An 18,249-nucleotide genomic window follows, 5' to 3' on the forward strand; every position below is an offset into this window, starting at 1 on the left:
AGCACGGCCAAGCTGGGGTGCCGGGAGCAGCGTACCGCAGTGACCAGGGTAGCGTCCGGGCCCCCTCCCCCTGGCCGCCCACGGGGCTAGGCTCCTGGGGCGGCACCTCTGCTGGGGGTCCACTTAGCGCTGCAGAGTCTCCCCCAGGATCACACGCGCAGACTCAAGTGACCTGTCAGCTGGCCCACTGGCGAGACCCGGTCACAGAGCCACCCCGTTCTGAAGGGGCCGAGGCGCTGGAGGACGGGGGCTGGTGGGGCCGCCGCATGGAGCCACCAGGTCGTGAGAGCCCCAGTGACTGTCCTCCCTGCCACACCCCCCACCCCCTGGGAGCTGACCCAAGCCCACCCAGGCGTGGCCCTGGCTCTCAGGGGCTGTCCTAGCACCGTGGCTGCTCTGAGCCCAGACACGGGGAGCATCAGCACCCCACCGTGGTGAACAGGGAGCCCCGTGCAGGGCAAGCAGGGGCCCAGGAGCTCCACCGGCAGCAGTGCTGGAGCCCGCGGGCCTGGGGCCCTGAGTCCTGGGCTCTCTGCAGCCCTTGCTGTGCCCCGGGAAGGGCCCGTCCTCCCATCTTCTGGCCAAGCCCTCCACGGGGCTGACCTGCTTCCTTAGCCTCCTCCCTGCCATGGCTGTTCTCAGGTCTCCAGTCACAGTTTTTAGTCCTAGGCTCTTGGTTTCTTTGGCAGTTCAGCCCTCAAAAGCCATGTGGTCCCCCGAAGTCCCAATCCCAGCTTGGCAGGCGGGGGCCACATTTCGCCCCCCACGGCCCCACCTGACATTGGGAGGCTCAGAGGCAAGCCCACGGCCTCCCTGGGGTGACCCCCACACCGCGGCGGCATGCTCACCACAGTCCATCCTGGCTCTAACCTCCCCTCCGGGACATTCCTGCCTTTCTCCACTCCTTTTCCTCCCAGCTTTTGCAAACCCAGGAATGTTTTCCTCAGCCCAATTTCTCCCACGTGGTATCTTGCCAAACGCAGCCTGTGACCCACGCATGCTGCCAAGGTTTCCCAACCTCTTCCACCAGACCTGCGAGTTATTCTGGACGTCATCTGCCCCGTGAGTCATCACGGTTGAGTCTTACCAGATGTTTCACGGCTGCATACCACGGCCTCCAGTGGTATGGGGCCCCTGCCAGCAGCCCCCACCCCACCACAGGCCCGTGTCCTGTGTCCTGACAGCCGCTCATCTCTTCTGGGGCTGATGTCTGAGCCTCGGCCACACAAGGAAACACTCTTAACGTGCCGGCGTTTTAAACAGCGAAGGTTTATTTCTCACTTGTGGCACGGGTCCACTTCAGGCCAGGTGGTGGGGGGTGGGCTTCCCGTCACTGGTTCCTCAGGGCCCCTGGCTGATGGACAAGAGCATCTCAGCAGAAATAAGGGGGGTGTGGGGGGCTCAGACGGCAATCGGACTCACTGGGGTCACGTGCCACACCTGTCCACAGCATTCACACTGACCCTACACGGCCACTCCCACCAGGCGCGTGGGGTGGGGGGTTTCCGCCAGCGGCAGTAATGACCACCATAGGGGCTGGGGGCACGGTGTTGGGGGCAGAGAGGGAGCAGTCAGGCGGGAGAGTGGAGCCAGGATGGTGGCCACGAGCACAGGACCTGCTGGAGTCAGGAAAGTGGGACAGTGGGTGGAGAGCCCACGCGGCCTCAAGTCCAGGGACCGCGTCCCCCTCAGGCCTCACCCTGGGGATCCACCCTTGCCCTGGGAGGCCTCCGCTCCCCTCCCCCATCTTACTGGGCCTTCCTGGTGGCCAGGCCCCTCTCAGGCCAGGTGCCTTGAGTGGAATGTCAGATGTAAAAGACGAGGCCCACCCAGTCGAGCGCCCGCCCAGGAGAGTGTACACCACGTGCGGCAGGGCCAACACTCGCCAAGCTGATCCCAAGGAGACAGAGCGAACAGCAAGTGGAGGAGGGAGCTACAGCCGTGGCGCTGACATCTCAACCACGTGCACGGAGGGGGGCGCTGAAATAAACCAGGAACAGACACTTGTGAGACAACCGGGACTTGGGCCAAAGAACCTCTCAAAGCCTGGAAGTTTTTAAAGGGACAGTTCTTAAAAAATGAAAACTAGGAAGAATGGTCACAAAGAAGAGGGGTCATGGACTGGAAGAGCAGACAAAGAGCACTCAGCATCAGCACACGGCCCACGAAGGGACAGTACACAGGAAAAGAAGTGGGGCTCGCCCCAGACCTGGGGTCATGACCCACCCGCACAGCGACGCTCAAACTGACAGAGGCATCCCCTTCCTCCATGCATTGGGAGGCCACCCTCCCTCCCTTAGCCATCGCCCCACAGCCGCCCATCAGCCCTTACGGCCAGACCAAGCCACCTGAGGCCACCTCACCCGGGGGCAGCCCCCCTAACCCACCTGTGGGTGTGTTCCCTGACAAAGGCTGTTTCACCAAGAGCTATCAGATGTCAGCTGTTCAGGTTTCTTTGTTCCCACTTTCTCTCTAAATAATCCCTGACCAGACCCTGGAAGGATGAAGGCCAAGGCAGGGCAATTGCAGGGCATGGCATGGCTGCCCCCGGGGCCAGCCCAGCGTCTGAGAGGGGCTCTGACAGGCATGGGCAGTGTGCTGAGAGGACAGCCGCCCACCGGCCAGGCCTGGATAAACCTCCCTTGTTCAAAAACGCATGAGCAAGTGGCGAGGCACAGGCTCCACGACCTGAAATGAATGTGACAGCTCACCCACGCTGCAGAAAACAAACCACTTTGGAAAAATGGTCATCCCAAGGGACGGGAGTCAACATTAGAAATTATCGGTATCGTGTTAGTAATAAAACATAAGGACACGTGACCATTGTGGAGCAACAAGCGGAAACTCCAACAAGAACATTTATTATTTGTAACGAGGTTGAAAAACCCCAAGGTTGATCTAAAATCCTGCCCTGCAAGCATCCATTCCTCTCAGTGAGCAGAGTGACCTGGGCCTGCCTGGCCTCGGAATGCTGGCTCTGTCCATCTATAGCTGTGGGGTCCTGGGCTGCCGCCGCCTCCCGTTTAAGTCCAGGTTCCTCGTCGTAAGACGGGACAGTGACAACTACCGCTGAGGTGCGTGAGGCCCATGCAGACTCCACGTCTCGTCGCTGTGAAACGAGCCCGACCCTCCGGCTCGCAGGGTGGACCCCTCCTCCACTCTGTGAACTGATGGGGCCGCAGGAGGACACAGGGGCCTTCGTTCTGGCCCTCCCGGGATGGCTGCTCAGTTGGACCCTCCAGACGGGCAGGAGAGAGGCCCACGCTTCCGAACTCCTCCCCGCCACCAGCTACCACCACCCCACAGGGCAGCAGTCCACGTCCCTGGTGCTCACGACTGCTCCCCACAGCCTAGGGCCATGACCCCCACCAACTGGCCGCTAGCCTGGGCCCAGGGTTGTTTCTCACAAGCCTCAGCCCGGCCCGGGCCCTGCACCACGGGGCTGTAGTTGCACACGGGCCCGGAGCACAGCCTGGACAGCCACCCCGCGGGACGCAGCCCCCAGTGACCCTGCCTAGGTGACTTCCAGCCCTGCTGCAGTAGGCGTGGTGGGGGCTGGTCCCGTGGCCCAGGACTCGCTCTGCTGGGGGACCTCTCACCTGTCCTGTCCCCTCAGGAAGAGAGTCCCAGACAGAAGGCCCGGCCCAGAGGGACAGGAGCCCCGCCGCCTGCAGGCCCAGGACACTGGGGCAGATCCTCTGGCTGCCTCTGGTGCGGCACGTGCCTGAACGTGCCCTGCAATTCAGATGCACCGTGAAACTGAGAACGTGTCTAACCCAAGTTCACCTCGAGGTGTTTTTCCCAAACACTGTTGTTCTGCTGCGCATCCAGCAAGGCTTCCTCACCTGAGGGGCCCCAGGTCAGTCCTTTCAGCTCCACGGGGCCTCCCGCTATCTCATTTGTGCCATCAAACACTGCCGTGACGTGGAGCTGATGTTCCCACCTCACTGAGGGCCGAGATCAGACTAAGTAACTGCCCATCTCAGGGCCTGGAGACTGGGATTGAGAACTGGTGATCTCCCCAGTCCAGGCTGCTTCCAACTCCTCCTTCTACCCACCAGCCAGAGGCTCCACTCTTACAAGGCAGGGGTGTGGGGGTGGGTGGGGTGAGCCCAGGAGTGAGAGGAGAGTACTGCTAACTGGCCAGTGGATCATCTTCACACCCAGGGGGTGGGGAATGGGACCCTGAAGGGCTCCCGGGTAAGTGTGGCCCAGGAGGAGCTGTGCCAGGCAGGCCGACAGGACAGCTGCCTTCAGCCATCTCAGTGCTGGTCACAAACTCGTCCCTACGGTCGTGGGCTGCTCCTTGCCACAAACCAACTGTCTCCTGCCGCTTGTCTGGGCATAAGCCCAGCCCTGGACACTGATGTGCCCACAGGAAGCTACCTGCTCTCCAGAGCTTGCAAGCCAGGGTTAAGAGGCCCAGCAGAGGCCTCCACTTGGAGTCCAGTTCTTGGGCTGGCCCCAGCTCATCTGCTAACCACCCTTACGTGTTACCTGAAGCAGACCAGTTGCCCAACACCCCAGGGCAGTGAAATCCGTCCCCTCATCCTTTAGGACATCCACATGAGGCAGCTCCTGGGCCATTCCTGACTCCCTCCAGCTAGAGTGCAGCATCCAGCCTGCCATAAAACATCTCCTGTTGGAGTCAGTGCTTCAGGGTAAATTGTCATGAAGTAAGCTTTGCAGGGGGAGATGTCAGATGATACTGAGGTTCCAGAACCTCAGCAGAGATGAGGACCCTAGGCCCCCAAACCAAGGGGCTGGGGCCTGGTGGGATCGAGGTAGGTCACGCCACCACTAGCAGCTGCTCCTCATGCAGGCCCCATAGGGGCCTCAGAGGGAGGAGCCGCAGCTGTCACAGCCTCACACTGGAGGCTCTGGAGCAAGGTCGGCGGGCGTTCTTGGGTCAGGCTCATCAGCAGGAGGGCCTGTGGGGATCTGATCTGACCACCCTGCGTATGCGGGGGCTGGGCAAAGACGGCTTGGGGACGCAAAATCTGAGCTCCAGGTGGTAGCAGAGAGCTGTCCGAGGATTGTGCCCTCCCCACCTGCCCCCGCGCGGCTCTCTGTGAAGGGTCCAGCCGCAGCGAAGCAGGCCTGGAGAGGCAGCCGGAGAACACGCGTCAGGGTGGCTGCCTGCCCTCCTTCCCGGGGAAGGGCAGTTTCCTCGAGCAGATCCTGAAGTCGGCGCCCTCACCAACCCGCAGCACTAAGCGGCCCTGAGCTGCAACCGCAAGCCCAGCGGGTCACTGGCCAGCCCTTCAGGACCATCTAGATGGCCGGCCGTCTGGGGACCGGCACTACGCTCCAGCCTCATCGCCTGCCGACTCACGGTCCAGGGCGTCTAACCGCAGCCGGCCTCTCAGGCCTGGGACGGCCGTCCTGGGGCTGCCACACTTGCCCGGACCCCAGCACACAGCCGCAGCGATGGCGGACACCGGACGGCCCACAGCCGGCCTTCCCGAGGGCGTCCCGTTGGCTCCCAGACACCCCCGCGTTGGGGCTGGGAGAAGTGCATTGTGGGAGGCAGCGCAGCATGCTGGGACTTGTAGTCCGCGGGTCGACGTCGTTCGAGGCGGCCTTGCCGGTCCCTTCAGCCTCAGGAGGCTGTCCCCACGCCCCAGCCCGAACCACACCGGTTCGAGGAGACGCTGGCGCCGGACTCCCAGGCGTGAGTCTCGGCTGAGACACCTCCAAGCGCCCCCCCCCCCCAGCCCTGGAAGGAGAGGCACAACCAACACTGCCGCACGGCTCGGTGACGCGACTTCCGGCGCCCGGAGGGAGGGGCCATCCTGCCACGTGACCAGGAGCGCCGCGCCTGGTTGGTTGCTGGGACGACGGTTACTGGGGCGACGGGGCGGGCGGGCACCAGGGCCGGGGGGCGCTGTGGGTGCCGCGGGGCTGGGGGCCTGGGGGCCTGGGGGGCCGGGGGTGCGGAGCCTGGCCGGGCGAGGGGGCGCGGGCAAGTGGGACCGCGCGCGGCCGGTTCGCCCTTCCCTCCGGGGCCGCGTGCCCGCTCGGCTGCGCTCGGCACCGGGTCGCGGGCTGCAGATGGGCGCCCGGGGTGCCCAAGATGCGGGCGCCGGCCAAGGAGCTCTTCCGCGACGCCGCCTTCCCGGCCTCGGACTCCTCGCTCTTCTCCAGCTTCTCCACGCCGCTGGCCCAGTTCCGCGAGGAGATCACCTGGAGGCGGCCCCAGGTGGGGCGGGCGGGGGCGGGGGGGGGGCTCTCGGGGGTCTCGCGCCGCGTTTCCAGGCCCGCTTCCCGCTGTCTTCAGGAGAGGGCTCCCCTGCCCATCCCCCAGCCAGCTCCGTGTGTGCTGGACCCGAGCTCACAGCCCCCACCTGAGAGCGCTCCCTTCCGCAGGGGATTCACGGCCCCGCGAGCTGGGCGCTTCGGCACACGGCAAACTCAGCCCCACTTGGGTCTGCTGTGAAGGGCTTCTAGTCTGCAGGTCTCTTCTGACCACAAGCAGTCTTGCTCTGTTTCTCCTGCTCCTCTGGAAGGGCCAGACTGAGCCTGCAAAGCCACAGCCGTTTTGTTCTGCACGCTGCACGCATGTGGTGAACCTCATGCCCTTTCAGGTGTAAACATCTCAAGGTGGCAGTTTAGAGGCATGCTCCAGCCCAGTGTGCTGTGTGATAGCTTTAGAAATGGAGTATCCGCTGAATGAGGCTGTCCCCGGAGCAACCTTGTTCTCCCCGAGTGCACCCAGCCTTCGTGGAGACCTCAGCATGCACCCGCCCTGGAAGAGAGCCAGAACTGGCTTTCCTTGGACAGCACCGAGGGCCTGTTTCCAAGGGGCAACGAGCCTGATCAGCTAGGCCAGTGGACTCTAGGTGCAGTGGGAGGCCATTGGGGTGTTTTTAGCAGAGGAGTGATTCGGTTGGATTTGTTTTAAGAAGCTCACTCTTCAGCCAAGTGTCCAGAGGGCAAGAGTGCAGGTGGCCGTTGCGGTGGTCCTTGGAGAAAGAGGCAGGGGCTCAGATTAGTGCGACAGCCTCAGGCTGGGGCTCTGGCATGGGCAGATTTAAGGGAGATGTCCAAGCCAGGATTCATAGGTCTTAGTGACCAACTGGAAGTAGAGAGTGAGGATGAAGAGGGGATCAAGAATTTCTAGATTTCTAGCCTGAGCACCAGTGGGGTGGGGGTCCTGGCTGATGTGCTGCAGAAACGGGAGGTGGGCTGGAAGTGTAGGCTTGGGTTTTGCTCTCACAGGTTCAAGCAGAGCTGACGGTAGGCAAGTGGGTGTGAGAGCCAGGAGCTCAGGAGGAGCGGGTTAGATGATGCTCCTGGGAACAGGGACCGCACAGATGGCTTACTGTCTGGAGTCTGGGAGGGCATCTTGGAGAAAGTAGGGGCAGAGAAGAAGAGACAGCTTGGAACCAAGCCTTAAGGAACCACAGGTGCCTTGACAAGCAGACTTGAGAAGCAGCAGGCAGAGAGGGGAGAGGACAGCCCGAGCACGTGGAGTCGATGCCAGAAGGGGGCTGTTGGGCACAGGGGAGCTGCAGTTCTTATGCCACTGTGTCAGGAAAGAGGAGCACAGAGGATGCCCGTGGGAGGTGGCGACACGGAGGTGACACTGATGCAGAGCGGTTTTGGGGCTGTGGACCTGCTCGGAAGCAAGGGAGTGTTGTAAGAAACAGGAGGGAGGAAGTGGGGGGAGCAGCTCTCGGAGGAGATGGTCAGTGAAGCGCCGGGAGGGGAAGCAGTGCCCAGGGACAGGGCATCGAAGCAGCGGGCCTCCTCTCCCAGGCCTGTGCTGGTGGGATCCCGCCTGCAGGACTGGGGGTGGGGGGGCATGTATGGACTCAGACACTGAGAGCAGCAGGGGTCAGGCCAGGGGGCTTCCGGTGGAGCCCCAGGCGCAGCCGCTGCTCAGAGGGACCTGGGTGTTTTCAGGAGAGCAGGAGGAAGGTCAACTCATCTAGGGTGTGGAGAGCTCAGCCTTGTAGAGAAGCGGTACGGAAGACCCTCTTGAAACCTGCCTTTGTGAATTTAAAGGGAAACCGTTTTCTAAACCAACATTTCACTGTTGCACAAAGAAGGTGGTGGGATTTGTCCAGAGTTGGGGGGGTGCCAATCAAGGAAGGTCGGCGGAGACAGGGAGCCCAGAATCCAAGCTGGACAGGCTGATGTGCAGCCTGGAGGGGCTGACGGGTACTGGCCGCAAGAGGCCAGCCATTTCCCGTGCCCTCTTAGGCAACGTGGATGCCCGGAAGAGCTCCTCCCCAACCCTGCCACACGAGGCCTCTGCTCTTGGTTTCCCGGCAGCTCCCGAGCATGATATCACTCTGGACGATTTTCTTATTTCAGGAAATCTGCGCCATGCCCCGGCTGTTTGCAGGTAGCCCACAGGAAGGGCAGGTGAAGCAAGGGCTGCTGGGGGACTGCTGGTTCCTGTGTGCCTGCGCCGCCCTGCAGAAGAGCCGCCACCTCCTGGACCAGGTGTCTGCCTGCCGCCCGCGGCTGTCTCTCCTCCTCTCTCTCCCTGTCTGACCATGTAGGAAGGAAGCGGGGCGGGGAGGGCACTCCGCCATCAGGCCCAGCGGCCCCCTCTCCCGCAGGGGCTGGCAGGGCGCTTTCTGCTGCACCTGCTCCACCATCTCCCGAGCCCTGGGCCAGCCATGTATGTGTGACACACACAGACACACACACACACACGCACGCGCACACACCCACACGTGTATATATATGTTTTAGTTTGACGGCATTGGGTTTTAGTTGAAGCATGTAGGATCTAGTTCCTTGACCAGGAATTAAATCCAAGCCCCCTGCATTGAAAGCATGAAGGCTTAGCCCCCGACCACCAGGGAAGTCCCTGGCAGGCATTTGGAAGAAAAAGACAAACACGCCAGCCCAAAGTAGGAGAGGGCCAGTTGAGGGATCCTGTGCTGGTTTGGAGTAAGTTTCCTGGCTAGTTGGGGTGGTGGTTCTCTTTTCTTATAGATTTTGAACATCAATTGGCAAAAGGTGGTTAGAACTGTTTCAGATGTAGGCGGACCCCACAGGAATAGGAGGCCGCCCAGACTCCTTCCCCAGGAGCACTCGCAGCCTGGCTGAGTGTGACCAGTGAAAGCAGCAGTGTTGACCCCTTTCCCAGCGGCTCCCATGTCCCCGGTGCTGGGCCAAGCCCACTACAGTTGCCAGCTTTCATTTTCACAGGCCTTGCTGGCCTGGACCCCCTCTTACAAACAAGGCGCTGAAACCACGGTCACGTCCCAGTTGGCAAGGGCAGAGCTGGGACGCAATGGGGCCGTCTGGGTGCAGACCCCTCCTGTCTCAGCCCTGGGCCGGAATCGCAGCCCCAGCCATGAGCAGGGGCCGGGCGCTGGCGGAGCTGTGCCCAGGCTGCAGCTGGGGTAGCTGCCACCTCCGCCACGCAGGCCTCTGAAGTCACGTTGGTCATGGATTCAGGGCCTGCGCTCCCCGGGGACGCGAGTTCATGATGGCTGGCTAGCGCTTTCGGAGGCGCCGGTCGCTCAGAGCGGCCCTGGCACCTTTCACTGGAAGGTCTGAGACCTCCTGTCCCCCGAGTGGTGTTCACACGAGTCGGACAGCCAGGCGCGCGCCGGGGGGCAGCGTCCGGCGCGGTCACACTCTGGCCGGGGCTGGGACGTGCCACCTTGGGCCTTCTCTCACCGTCTGCTTTTGCCTCCCCCCACGTGCGCTAGGTCTTCCCTCCGGGACAGCCGAGCTGGCTCGACCAGACGTACCGGGGCTCCTTCACCTGCCGAGTGTGGCAGTTTGGACGCTGGGTGGAGGTGACCGTAGATGACCGTCTGCCTTGTCTTGCAGGGAGACTCTGCTTCTCCCGGTGCCAGAGAGAGGATGTGTTCTGGCTCCCCTTACTGGAGAAGGTCTACGCCAAGTACGCCGGCCGGCGTGGAGGGGCTGGGCGGGCGGGCAGGGGTCCCGGGCCGCAGTGCCCTTGTGGGCCCTGAGGGCTTCCAGGGTGGGCTGGCCCGTCCAGAGACCGCAGCTCTGAGGCTTGGCCCGTGCCCCCTTGCCCTGCCCTCACATCACGGTCAGGCACGGGGGCGTCACCTCTAAAGAGAGGGTGCACGCTGTCCTCTCTTTCCTCAAACCCAAGTGAGACAAGTCTCTCTGCCCACCTGGTTCTCTGGGGACAGGCGGCCTCTCTGCAGGTCGCTGGGAAGGAGTGAGGCGTCCGAGGCGTCAAGGTTGTCTGTTGTGGTTTTGAGACCACGGATGCCCTCCCTGGACGCACTGGTGGTTGTGCTGAAGGAGGCTGGGTTGGGAGGTGGGCCTTCGTGGCAGGAGTGAGCCTCTCCGTAAGCCTCGCGTCAGGCCCAGGGCCTTGATCGTGAGAGGCGGAGGGGTGTGCTCACGGCCACTGTGCCCACTCCTACTGGAGCCTGCGTGGGCCTTGTGCCCTGGAGGCGAGCTTGTGCCTGGACGTGGTGGGGACAGGGTGGGGCAGAAAGAGAGGTGATCGAGGTGGGTCAGAGGCAGGCCAGGGGGGACAGGAGGGCTGGGGGCCCAGTGCCGGGCCTCACGCCGCCTGGCCGTCTCCCCAGGGTCCACGGCTCCTATGAACAGCTGTGGGCGGGGCAGGTGGCAGATGCCCTGGTGGACCTCACTGGTGGCCTGGCCGAAAGGTGGAACCTGAAGGACGTGGCCGGATCCAGTGGCCAGCAGGACGGGCCCCGCGGTGCAGAACGCAGGACTTGCCGGCAGCTGCTCAGCTTGAAGGACCGCTGTCTGCTGAGCTGCTCGGTGCTCAGCCCCAGGACAGGTAGGGTGGAGCTCAGCCTGCGCGCCTGAGCCCTTGCTGCTTCCTGCCGGAGCTTTGTAGCCAGGTCCTGTTGGGACTGAGTCGAGAGAGGACCTCTGTCCTCAGAGCTGGTATCCCAGGTGTGCCCTTCCCTCCTGACCGGGCTTCTCCGGAGGGCAGTGTCCCACCTTCCCTTGACCAGGACTGGCCTCCAGGGTGAGAGGGGCGTCTGCACTGGGGCCCCCAGGACGCAGAGTGGTGGCACCATCTCTGGCCCCGCTGGTGACCGGGCAAAACCAGTGCTCAGGTCTCCACTCTGGTGATACACGTGCTCATGAAGCAAGTCTGTTGAAAGAAAAAGTCACCCAAACTTGACCGCTCTGACTCGTCAGTGCCCTTTCTCAGCTGCTTTCTTCACGAGACGCACGTGTCCTGTGTCATGTATCGCTCTGTGCGCTGCGTGGACTCTGTCAGGATCCTACGTAATCCCTGAATCTGCCGTGTTTCTCTGAGTCCGTCCCTTACAGACCCGTATTTATGGTCTTTCCAGTTTCACGTTGTTAGAGATGACATCACAGTGAGCATCTTTGCGCACAATTGCTTTCATGTTTAAGATTATTTTTATAACAGGACTTTTGTCCTAAGTGTCATCCGGGCGAGGACCGAGGCCCAGAGAAGGCGGTTTGCAGGCCTGGTGGCAGCTGAGCCCAAATCCAAGGCCAGGTGCTCCCGCTGGCGCCTCGCTGGACCAGGTCACGCCCCGGTTGACTTGCCCGCCATGGTCAGGACACTGCGCCTGTGCACTGCAGACGGCGGCCGTGTGTCCCGGGCAAGGAGGCAGGCCTGTGTCCGCTCGGTGTGGACCTTGCGGCTGTTCCTCCCCCAGGGACCCGGGAGCTGGGTGAGTTTCATGCTTTCATCGTGTCGGATCTGCGAGAGCTCCAGGATCTGGCCGGCCGGAGCGTCCTGCTGCTGCGCATTCAGAACCCCTGGGGCCGGCGGTGCTGGCAGGGGCCCTGGAGGGAGGGGTGAGTGCAAGCGGGCGCTCTGGGCCTCACTCTGCCCGTGTGGGCCGTGGAGGGCGGGGGGCACCGTGGCCAAGAGCCGTCTCGACCGTGCGCGTGCCCGGTGCCTGCGGCTTGGACCGTGGTCAGGACAGTGTTTGCTTGGTCTCTGGCACAGCCCCCTTGGCACCTGCTCGTGGGCTGCCTGCTCTGTGCAGGGCCCCAGACGGCCTTGGGAGGCTGGCTTCGTGCTGGGCCCCGGGACCCCAGCGACGCTGAGGGCTGGGGCCTGTCCTGAGGGCACCCACGGACGGAGGATGCCCCCTGGGCTGCAGGTGGGCGCTTGCTCCCGGGCCTCTGCTCCGCTGAAGGGGGCTCCTTGCAGGGGTGAAGGGTGGAGCCAGGTTGAGCCGGCGGCCCAGGCGGAGCTGCTGTCGCAGCTGCAGGACGGGGAGTTCTGGGTGGAGGAGGACGAGTTTCTGCGGGAGTTTGACGAGGTCACTATCGGCTTCCCCAGCACGGAGGCTGGCCACCTGCAGAGCCTGCACTCAGGTGAGGGAGGCCCAGGCAAACCGCCCGCCCTCTGAAGTGGGGCGGGCCACCGGCTCCACTCTCGCCCCACTCCGGCTTCTCTTGAGGGCGGAGCGATGGTCCCATCCCCGCTGCCCCGGGGGGGACAGGTGGCCGGGTGGGATATCCTCACGGTGCAGGGGTCCTGACGCCAAAGTGGGGCTGGGGGCGTGAGGGGGACCCCATCCCCGCGTCTGAGCGGCGCATCCCCGCCCAGGAAAGGTGCTGTGCCACACTCAGGAGCTGCCCGGGGCCTGGGTCAAGGGCCAGTCGGCAGGAGGCTGCCGGAACAACAGCGGCTTCCCCAGCAACCCCAAGTTCTGGCTGCGGGTCTGCGAGCCCAGCGAGGTGTACGTGGGCGTCCTGCAGAGGCCGCGGGTGCGCGCAGCCGGCCGCCCAGGCAGAGACTACCAGGCCGTGGGCCTGCACCTCTGGAAGGTAGCCCTGCCCGTGGGACATGGAGGCCTGAGCCCCCGGAGCCCCCCAAGTCCCCTTTCCACCCCCACCCCGGCAGATCTGAGTCCACGGGACTCGCCTCCTTCCCCCAGCCTGGCTGTGTCTTCTGGCCAAAGGCACACAGCATGGAAGCAGCCTGGCGGGTGCGGGTGGCGGGTGGCGGGTGGCGGGTGGGGGGGGGCCCTCCAGTGAGCAGAGCTGCTGGGAGGGCTCCAGGGGGCGGTCCAGCCGTGGCTCTGCGCACATGCCCCTGGGAGGTCCTGTCCGCTCCCTCACCCCCTCCCCTCCAATGCGGATGGGAGGTCCCGGTGTCTTGGGTCACAGCATTGCTGGCAAGCCTGGCAGGCCCAGATGGCATCAGCCACGTGTCTTTACCGGCACGTGTATTTCACGTGGGACTCAGCTGCAGGTTCTCAGGGAGGGACCCGAAGGCCTGGGTACTCCAGGGTGGGGCCCCCGGCTCTGACGGGCGCTCCGGGGCCTCCCTGCAGGTGGAGAAGCGGCGGGTCAACCTGCCCAGGGCCCTGTCCGCGCCCCCCGTTGCGGGCACCGCATGCCACGCCTACGATCGCGAGGTGCACCTGCGCTGTGAGCTCAGCCCGGGCTTCTACCTGGCCGTGCCCAGCACCTTCCTGAAGGACGTTCCGGGGCAGTTCCTGCTCCGGGTCTTCTCCACCGGGAGAGTCGCGCTCAGGTGAGGGGCGGGCCGGGGCGGGGCGGGGCGGTTCCGCGCTGGCGTCTCGCTCACCGGCGCCTCCTGCTTGTCCCCGCAGCGCCGTCCAGCCAGCCGCCCCGAGCCCCGGCCCCCGGGAGGTGCCGCCAGCGGGCGAGTGGGAGACCGTGCGACTGCGGGGCTCCTGGAGGGCCGGCCGGACCGCGGGGGGCAGCCGCAACTTCGCCTCCTACCCCAGCAACCCCCGCTTCCCGCTGTCGGTGCCGCAGGGCGCGGGCCCGCGTTGCGTGCGCATCTCCCTGCGCCAGCACTGCCGCGACCTCCAGTGCCTCCCCATCGGCTTCCACGTCTTCCAGGCAGGCGGCGGGAGGCGCGTGGGGCCCGGGGCCCCAGGGTCACCGGGCAGCTCGGGCAGGCCTGTCCACTCACCCGGGCTCAGAGCAGCTGCACACCCGGGCCCCGTGTGAGGTGTGGAAGTGGCTCAGCCATGTCCGACTCTGTGCGACCTGAACTCTCCAGGCCAGAACACCGGAGGGGGAGCCGTTCCCTTCTCCAGGGGAGCTTCCCAACGCAGGGATCGAACCCAGGCCTCCTGCACTGCAGGCGGGTTCTTTACCAGCTGAGCCACCAGGGAAGCCCACCTGAGTCCTGAGCTGCCCCCAGATCTGTGCTTCCAGCCAGGAGCCCCCACAGGACGCTCTGGGCACAGGGTTGAGCAGGAGCCTCCCGAAGGCCACATGAATCCCCGGCCCCCCACCCACCAAGTGCCTGGACCAGCAGGGACCTGTTCTCGTGGGGACAAGCAGGGAGGGAGGGGTGGCCCACACCGCCTCAGACAGGACATACAGATGCTCTACCTGCCCATGAGGGCTTCTGGACCAGAAAGGAGACTTAGAGCGGGGTCCCAAGGCGCTCAGAGCCCAGGAGCTCAAGGCGGGTGGAGTCCCAGGCAGGAGAGAAGGGAGGCTCTCGGGAGAGAGTGCCATTTCCCCAGCCATGCACAGCGGGAGCTGGGGCCCCACAGAGGGGAGACTGGCCCTGGGTCCTGGGGCCACCCAGGGTCGGGTGGCAGGCAGCCGCGAGAAGGCCAGGGGCTCACAGCGCCACCCAGAGTGCCTTCCCGGCCTGTCTGCCCTTCTGAAATACAGGCAGGATGTCCTTTGCAGACCTGCAGTTGGAGTATTGAGGGGGAGGTGAATGCCAGAGGTCACAGACTCCCCACCCCTTCTGGGGGCCCCGCTTGAGGATGGGGCTGGGCAGGGGCCGGTGCACCGAGGAGGGTGTGGCCGGAAGGTGGCCCAGAGCCATGCTGTCGTGGGGCCTTGGTGGGGGCGGCTCTTCTCGAGAAGCTCCTGTGCCCTTGGGGTCCCGACAGCCGTGGGCACCACACTGTGGCCATGCTCCACTCAGGCCACCCGGGGCCGGTGCCCAGGGGCTTCGAGAGAAGGGCCAGGGCACAGACGACAGTGAGATGCCCGCCCGGGGTGGCCGGCACAGCGGCACTTCTGCAGGTCCCCAGGCAGGGGGCCATGTGGGCAGTGGGGCCCCGTGAGGGGCCTGGCGTGTGACGAGGGCCAGGCCAACTGCCGGCTGCCCCCAGCCAGGGCAGCCCCACTGGGAAGGAAGCTGGGTCGAGGCTGCAGGAAGAGGACAGGCCTTTGCGGTCCTGGCTGCCGCAGCCGGTCTGCTCGCCCACAGGCGGGCCTGCTGTCTGAGCCCCGGCCTCCCCTAGGTTCCGGCGGACGGCGGGGGCCAGGACGCACCCTCCCTGCTGCTGCAGGAGCCTCTGCTGAGCTGCGTGCCGCACTGCTACGCCCAGGAGGTGAGCCGGCTCTGCCACCTGCCCGCTGGCGCCTACCGCATCGTGCCCTCCACCTACCTGCCGGACACAGAGGGCGCTTTCACGTTGACTGTGGAGACCAGAATCGACAGGTGGGCGCCGGGGCTGCACGTGTGCGCCTGTGCACGCGGCTGTGTGTGGGTGTGGGGCGTGTCCCCAGCACTCCCACCCCAAGGTGTCTCCCAGTCACCCGCACAGCCTGACTCGCACCTGCCCCGCAGAGCACGAGGCCTGTGGGAGGAGAGCCGACGGGCCTGGAGCTCACTGCCCCCCACACCACGCCCCGGGGTGCGGGGAGGCCCAGGGTAAGGGGCCTGGAGCTCACTGCCCCCCACCCCATGCCCCAGGGTGCGGGGAGGCCCAGGGTGAGGGGCCTGGAGCTCACTGTCCCCCACCCCACACCCTCGGGGTGCGGGGAGGCCCAGGGTGACAGTGGCCTCCTCTCCTGCAGGCGCTCCATTCACAGCCAGGAGATGCTGGGGCAGCCCCTCCAGGAGGTGTGTGTTGGGTGCAGAGGGGAGGGCCCTCCCAGTGCCCTGGGGTCTTAGCTGCCTCCCAGCCCCTCCCAGCAGCCACCCCGCAGGCTGGGCTGGGCCCTGGGACAGGAGGGGCCCTTGTCCCCCTGCCGGGAGCCCCAGGCAGAGATTCTCAGGGTGGTGGCGGGCCTGCAGTAGGTGAGGCTGGTCTCCTGCCAGCCAGGGCAGCGCCTCCCAGCCCTCGTGCCCTCCTCCCGCAGGCCTCCTTCATGGCGGTGATGAAAGCCTGAGTGGCTGACCATGCTTGCAGGCTCTGGTGACCCACAGTGACCAGCCTGCACGTGTCCCAGGAGCAGCAGCCCTGCAGTCCAGCGGGAGCCACAGGAAGGGCACCAGGGTCCTCGTGGCTGAGCCTCCCGGAATCCTCCATGCAGTCTCTCCACTGCCCGAGAAACAAGCCGTACAGTGGACAGAGCGCGTCGGGACACACGTTATTTGAACTGTTTGTTAGAAACGTTTTTAGGATCCAGTTTATAAATAAACATGAGCACCGAGCAGCGTCCAGCCGGTTCAGGTGGCCAGCAGAAGCAGGTGGGGGCTCCCACCGGCCGCTGACACTCAGAGGATGATCAGGGGCCGGGGCGGGGCTGGTGAGGGGAGGACATGGCAGGTGGTGAGAAGGTGGGCGCACGAGCTGGAGGGTGCCCGTCCACACAGGTCTCCCCGCCGTGTCCAGTCTGTCTCCTGCCCAGTGGCGCTCAGGGGTGGACGGGTGGTGAGGAGGCGGGTGCACAGCAGGTTTTGGGCAGGAGCTGGAGGGTTCCCGTCCACACAGGTCACCCCCACTCCACGTCCAGTCTCCTGTCCTGGCCGGTGGCGCTCAGGGGTGGACGCTGTCCAATGCCCAGTGGCCGTGTCGGAACTGCAGTCCTCTGCCCGTGACTCAGCGGGGGTGTCCCTGCGGGCCTCGGCCCCGGGCCCCCTAACCCTAAGCCTCTGGAGTGGGGGCCCTGACCTTGGCCTGGCGTGTCTCCTGTCCCCATGTGTCCCCCGACTCTGCACCGTGTTGTCACCGTGGTCAGGGTGCCTGGCCTGTTGGGCTCCTTGTCCCAAGTTACAATGTCGTTTCTTGGGAGGTGCTGCAGGGCCTCTGGTCCTGGAGGGAAGTCTTCCCACCCATTCCTGACTTGCACCCTCGAGGCCGCACCGCGAGCCTGTGGCTCCCTGGGAGCAGGTGGCGTGCTCGGGAAACCCTGGTTCTGAGTCGGGGTGATAGGGTGGGACCACTGCCCCTGAGGGGACCGCCCCGCAGCTTCAGGGCCTCGAGGGGTCCCCGTCCCCACCCTCCCCAAGGTACCGTCTATGATTTGTCGTCTGGGCGGCGGGGCAGAGGCGTCAGTCTCACCCTTGGCCTTCCTGCCTGCCCTCCAACCCCAGAGAGGGAGTTGGATGTCTGCACGTGGCCGTCCCAGTTTCGTGCTTGGAGACCAGGAAGTGACCCCATCGCCCACCATGAGCGGTCCTGGCGGGGGTCCATGGTCAGCAGCTCTCTGTGTCCCACCGCGGCTTGGGGGCAGTGTCAGCTGCGGGCCTGAGTTCCTGCAGCCTGGTCCTCCCTGCCTCTCCCTGAGCACAGCCACGGAGCGAGGGCCTGCGGGCTGGTGGTGGCGGCAGGTGGGGAGTCTGTTGTGCACACTCGCTGGGGAAGGCGGCCTTCCTCTGGGGCCCGACCACCTCTGCAGTCAGCGGGCCCAGGCCTGCTCCTGTCCTGCTCTGGGGCTGCTCCTCTTGTGGCCAGCGGTGGCCTCACCTCTGGCCCCAGCCTCCTGGCCCATCCCCTGCAGCTGCTCCTGTTCCTGCATCTCAAACCCACTGTTCCCTCCGCCCCTCCCCGACCCACCTGGTCAAACAGCGCCCGGACAGGACGAGACCACCCCTGTGCCAGGGCTGCCGTCTCCCTGCCCCCAGGGCCAGTGGGTAACCCAGCTCCAAACCGCACGGTATCGCCTCTTCTCAGACCTCAGAGGCTGACGCTGAGACAAGTTTGGGGTGCAGGATGTTTACAAGGGAAGGAGATCTGATGTGTGCACCCGGGGGCCCGCGTGGGGCTGAAACACAGGTCTCCCGGGCAGGTGTTAACCTCAGGCATCCTGAGAAGAAAGCAGAGCTTCATGTGAGCACACAGAAGTGGCCGCCTGCAATCCAGGACGGGGCCTTCGCCAGGAACCAGACTGGCCTGGGCCTGACCTCGGGCGTCCAGCTCCCAGAGTTGGAGACATCAGCGTCTGTGGTTAAGCCCCAGGCCTGCGGGGTTTTCTCTTGGCCCCGGGCCTCGGCCGAGGGCTTCCCTGGGGTGGAACTTCTCCCTAAGCCTCAAAGGGTGTGCTGTTTGCAACTGCCGCTGCCTCAAAGCAGAACTCGTCCTGAGATCAGCGGGGGAGAGGCCCGGGGGACGGGGGGCAGGGAATCTCTCCAGACCCGCAGGT

At 64.8% G+C, this 18,249-nt stretch overlaps 1 protein-coding gene and 1 long non-coding RNA gene across 8 annotated transcripts; one reads left to right on the plus strand and one right to left on the minus strand.

The window, feature by feature from the left end:
• Positions 1-1,250: 1,250 nt before the first annotated feature.
• On the minus strand, positions 1,251-2,727 carry LOC132344960 (uncharacterized). The gene is made up of 2 exons (XR_009494051.1): positions 1,753-2,727; positions 1,251-1,619 (listed from the first exon to the last, which is right to left on the minus strand). It is a non-coding gene; the product is annotated as an uncharacterized lncRNA (long non-coding RNA).
• A 3,007-nt stretch (positions 2,728-5,734) lies between these two features.
• CAPN10 (calpain 10) lies at positions 5,735-16,317 on the plus strand. 7 transcript variants are annotated; one of them, XM_059885292.1, is made up of 13 exons: positions 5,735-5,824; positions 8,323-8,454; positions 9,681-9,877; positions 10,548-10,765; positions 11,631-11,772; positions 12,134-12,300; positions 12,536-12,756; positions 13,266-13,468; positions 13,548-13,803; positions 15,180-15,379; positions 15,509-15,592; positions 15,739-15,784; positions 16,074-16,317. In XM_059885292.1, the coding sequence occupies exons 2-13, from the start codon at positions 8,335-8,337 to the stop codon at positions 16,260-16,262; spliced, it is 2,043 nt and encodes a 680-aa protein (XP_059741275.1). In that variant the 5' UTR covers positions 5,735-5,824; positions 8,323-8,334; the 3' UTR covers positions 16,263-16,317. The 7 variants fall into 7 exon arrangements, with proteins under 7 accessions (XP_059741275.1, XP_059741276.1, XP_024846093.1 ...); XM_059885293.1 differs by lacking the exon at positions 5,735-5,824 and adding an exon at positions 5,828-6,202 and having other exon boundaries at positions 16,024-16,317; XM_024990325.2 differs by lacking the exon at positions 5,735-5,824 and adding an exon at positions 5,828-6,202.
• The last annotated feature ends 1,932 nt before the right edge of the window (positions 16,318-18,249 follow it).

This window comes from Bos taurus, chromosome 3 (assembly GCF_002263795.3).
Source record: "Bos taurus isolate L1 Dominette 01449 registration number 42190680 breed Hereford chromosome 3, ARS-UCD2.0, whole genome shotgun sequence".
NCBI classification, from domain to species: Eukaryota; Metazoa; Chordata; class Mammalia; order Artiodactyla; family Bovidae; genus Bos; species Bos taurus.